This window comes from Chelonoidis abingdonii, chromosome 2, assembly GCF_003597395.2.
Source record: "Chelonoidis abingdonii isolate Lonesome George chromosome 2, CheloAbing_2.0, whole genome shotgun sequence".
NCBI classification, from domain to species: Eukaryota; Metazoa; Chordata; order Testudines; family Testudinidae; genus Chelonoidis; species Chelonoidis abingdonii.
Genome location: NC_133770.1, coordinates 230,783,228 through 230,786,596, shown reverse-complemented (window position 1 = coordinate 230,786,596; position 3,369 = coordinate 230,783,228). Strand labels below are relative to the sequence as shown.

The 3,369-nt window shown below is 55.2% G+C and overlaps 1 protein-coding gene across 1 annotated transcript; it reads right to left on the bottom strand.

Moving 5' to 3' along the window:
* Positions 1-1,255: 1,255 nt before the first annotated feature.
* Positions 1,256-3,113, bottom strand: SOX17 (SRY-box transcription factor 17). Its single transcript, XM_075062027.1, is given in 6 exon segments — positions 1,256-1,974; positions 1,976-2,176; positions 2,178-2,228; positions 2,231-2,269; positions 2,271-2,377; positions 3,107-3,113. Coding segments are annotated over 6 exon segments (927 nt in total). The 3' UTR covers positions 1,256-1,452.
* Between the last annotated feature and the right edge of the window lie 256 nt (positions 3,114-3,369).

The following is a 3,369-nucleotide window of genomic DNA, read 5'->3' as shown; positions in this document are numbered from 1 at the left end:
ACTGCCTTAGGGCCTGATCCAACATTCCTGGATCAGGCACTGTCTGCATCAGTTTTCAGGTAAAGGACACTATTTCATTTCACTGTCCAGATAAAAGTCAGGTGAATCATAGGATAGCTAGACCTTCCCTCTCACCCCATCTCCAAGGGCTCTACTCTGCCACTCATGCCTGGGTCAGTACAATACTTAAAATAGTGCCACTGATTTCACTGGGAGTGAAGTGTTAACTTAGGATAAATAAAGGAAGCAGAAGCCTGCCCCAAAACTGAATATGAATTTATAAATCCAATGTCACCACCTGATCCACCCCTACTTCCTCTTAGTTGAAAACGTTTTCTGAAATTAAATATTTTAATCCTGTATAATTATGCATGTGTTTTTAACAGTGAACTCTAGAAGCCTCCCATTTTCACATGTGTGTTACAGTGTGTTAACTAAAATACAATGTCAGATTTATGCTTGAGGGGACATTGACTCCTTTCAGTCTTTTCCCATAAGTGAATCCTTTTCCACATACACCGAAGACAGGTGTTCAGTCGCAGACTCCATTATTTCTACAGGAGCTAGTTGCATTTGTTGGTTGGCACTTTTAAAGACCAATCCTGTTCCCAATGAACTCAAACATCTGGACTATTCATTAGATGCATAACCAAGAGCTTAAATATTTTGGTGTAATCTTTCCTTTCCCTTTTAACTTCAATTTCACTATATGCATACAGATAAAACAGGTTATATTAAAATTTTTAAGTTCAATTAGACTCTATTAGCCTCTCCAAATCAAATTCCTTAAAAAAAAACAACAACAGTGTCTGAATTTTCTAAGAGAAAACAATATTTTGAGGGGATAGATTTTTATCGCATCCTTCCGCCATTGAACTGAGATAAGACCAGGGCTAAAAAAAAAAAGTCGTTTGACATTACCTTGGATTACTTATATTTAAGTACAATGAAGTTCTCTTTACTGTAAAGGCTTTCAATGAAAAGAGGACATTTATCTAAGTGGTTAGCTACCATATACATTAAAATACTAATAGTAGATGTAAGGGGCTATAAAGGTGAAAACATTTATGATTTTTCCATTTATTTGTAAAAAGTGCAAATTAGTCTGTACAAAACCCAAATTCCATATGTATAAAACTGAACAGTCACAACATTTAAACAGCATCCTGAACTCTTCCAGGAGCTGATAAGTTACAGTCCAACTGTGCAGCTATCTGAAGTTTAAATAGTTTTAATTTTCAGTCCAGGGTGAAACACTTGGGGATCAGATGGAGAGCTGTCTTTCAAACCTTGAGTGGGTCTCTGTCACCTGTCATTTCTCAAGATCCCAATAAATTACATAAATAGGAGCAAAGCACACACCCTTCTGTACAAGGCTTCCCATCACCAGGGAGTCCGCCACCGACTCCCAGCTACGTCGCACCGCGAGAGCTCTGGGAGTGACCGTCTCTCTTAGGCGTCTGGGTAAGTGCAGTAATATACAGCAGTACTCGCATCCGAAACCACCGAGGAGATGGGCCCGTGGGCGTCTGGAGCGGCCAGGCCGGCGTCGTGGCCCGGGAAGTGGAGCCCTAGCTCGGGCTTGCAGGCGAAGTGCAGGTACTGCTCGAACTCGGTGCGATCCACGTCGCCCAGCAGCTCGTCCTGCGACAGGTGCTCCAGCGGCTCCCTGCACTGCTGCGCCTCGGGCGGCGGCGAGGGCTGGCAGGGCTGCGGCGGGAGCTGGGGAGCGCGGGCCTGGCCGGCGGGCGGGCACAGCTGCCCGTAGTAGGCGTGCAGGGGGCCCTGGCAGCCCAGCAGGCTCTGCAGGGAGCTGAGCTGCCCCAGCGGCTCGGCGCGGGGCAGGTGCCTGCGGAGCGCGGCGCTGGCCTGACTCTCGGGCCCGTGCGCGGGGTACTCGGCCGCGGGGTAGCCGTAGGGCGCCAGCTGACACTCGTCCTGCAGAGGCGGGTGAAAAAAGGCCGGCTCGCGTCCCGTCCGCCGCGTCCAGCGGAGGGTCCGGGTCGGCAGGTTGTAGCTCGAAGGGCAGCAGCCAGGGGTGGCAGTCCCGGTAGTGCGCCCCAGCGCCCGGGGGCAGCGCGCTCTGGCACGGCTGGTAGCTCTGCCCGCGTAGGGCAGCGCCAGGCTCTCACGCACATCCTGTGCCCTGCCGGCTGGCCAGCCCGGCGCCGGCGGCCCTCCGCCAGCCCGTGCGCCAGGAAGCCGCTTTCACAGCGCGCTTTCACGCTTCTCGACGGCGCTTCCGGTGCTGCCGCCGGCGCGGCCGGTACATTGTAGTTGGGATGGGTGCCTGTATAGTGCTGCACCGTCGCAGACGCTTCCGCCTCCTCACCGAAACGAGCGGCTTCTTCGCATTGCCAGCGAAGCGCCTTCCAGGCTTTCCATGCGGGGCGGAGCGACAACCGTCGGTTCACCTGCGCTCAGTTCGTCCGCGCCTGTCCATGCGCCCCCGACCCAGCACCGTGGCCGCCTTGCGACTGTCCCATGTGAGAGGATACGGCGTATAAGGTCTGGTGCGATCTCGGCATAGCGTACTGTAGCGTCGATGCCTATGAGAATACGTTGCAGCGATGTAGCGGCCCTCGCCGCCCTTCCTCTGCGTCGGCCGAGACACCTGCCCCCCCATCACCACCATGCAGCCCCAACGCCCGCGGCTCCATACCCACTCCGCCCCGGCGTCACACCCGATGCCAGAAGGGAGATACGTCCACGGGGATACGCACCGTGTGGCGCGCATCTGACATCACATACCAGCAGACACAGATTGGAAACAGGTATTGTACCAGCCATTGCTATGATGTCGCAGAGCGACAAGTGTATGGATCAGAACTCGAGAGACCCAAGTCCCGGCGCCCAGAGATCATAGCTATTACTCGCACATGGAGATCGCGCGCGTCATAGCCCTACACACAGTACAGCTGTGTGAGCCAGCCCCGGCTCCACTCCTCGCCGCGGGCAGTACCAGCAGGCATCTCGTAGCCTTTCCTCCGCGCCGCCGTCGCAGAGGGGCGGGGACCCTCCCCACCGGCAGTCCGGCGGCCGGGGCAGGTGGGTCGGAGAAGTCCCCCTGCCCGACTCAGGGGCCGGCTCACTAGCGGACACTCACCCGCCATTGCTGGGAGTGCTCCGCGTTGTCAGGTCCGGTTCTGCTGCGCCAGCCGCTTGCGCTCGTCCTTGGCACCCCGATGAAGGCGTCATGGCCGGCGATGCGGGACTCGCTTTTGGCCCGGCTGACACGCAGGACGCCTGCCTTTCTCCGGGTGCGCTTCTCGTCATCTTTCCCTTGGCGATCCGCGAGGAGGCTCTGCAGTGGACTCTGCGCCCTTCCGCGGGCCCCGGCCTGGCATCATGAATGGGGAGCGGCATCTG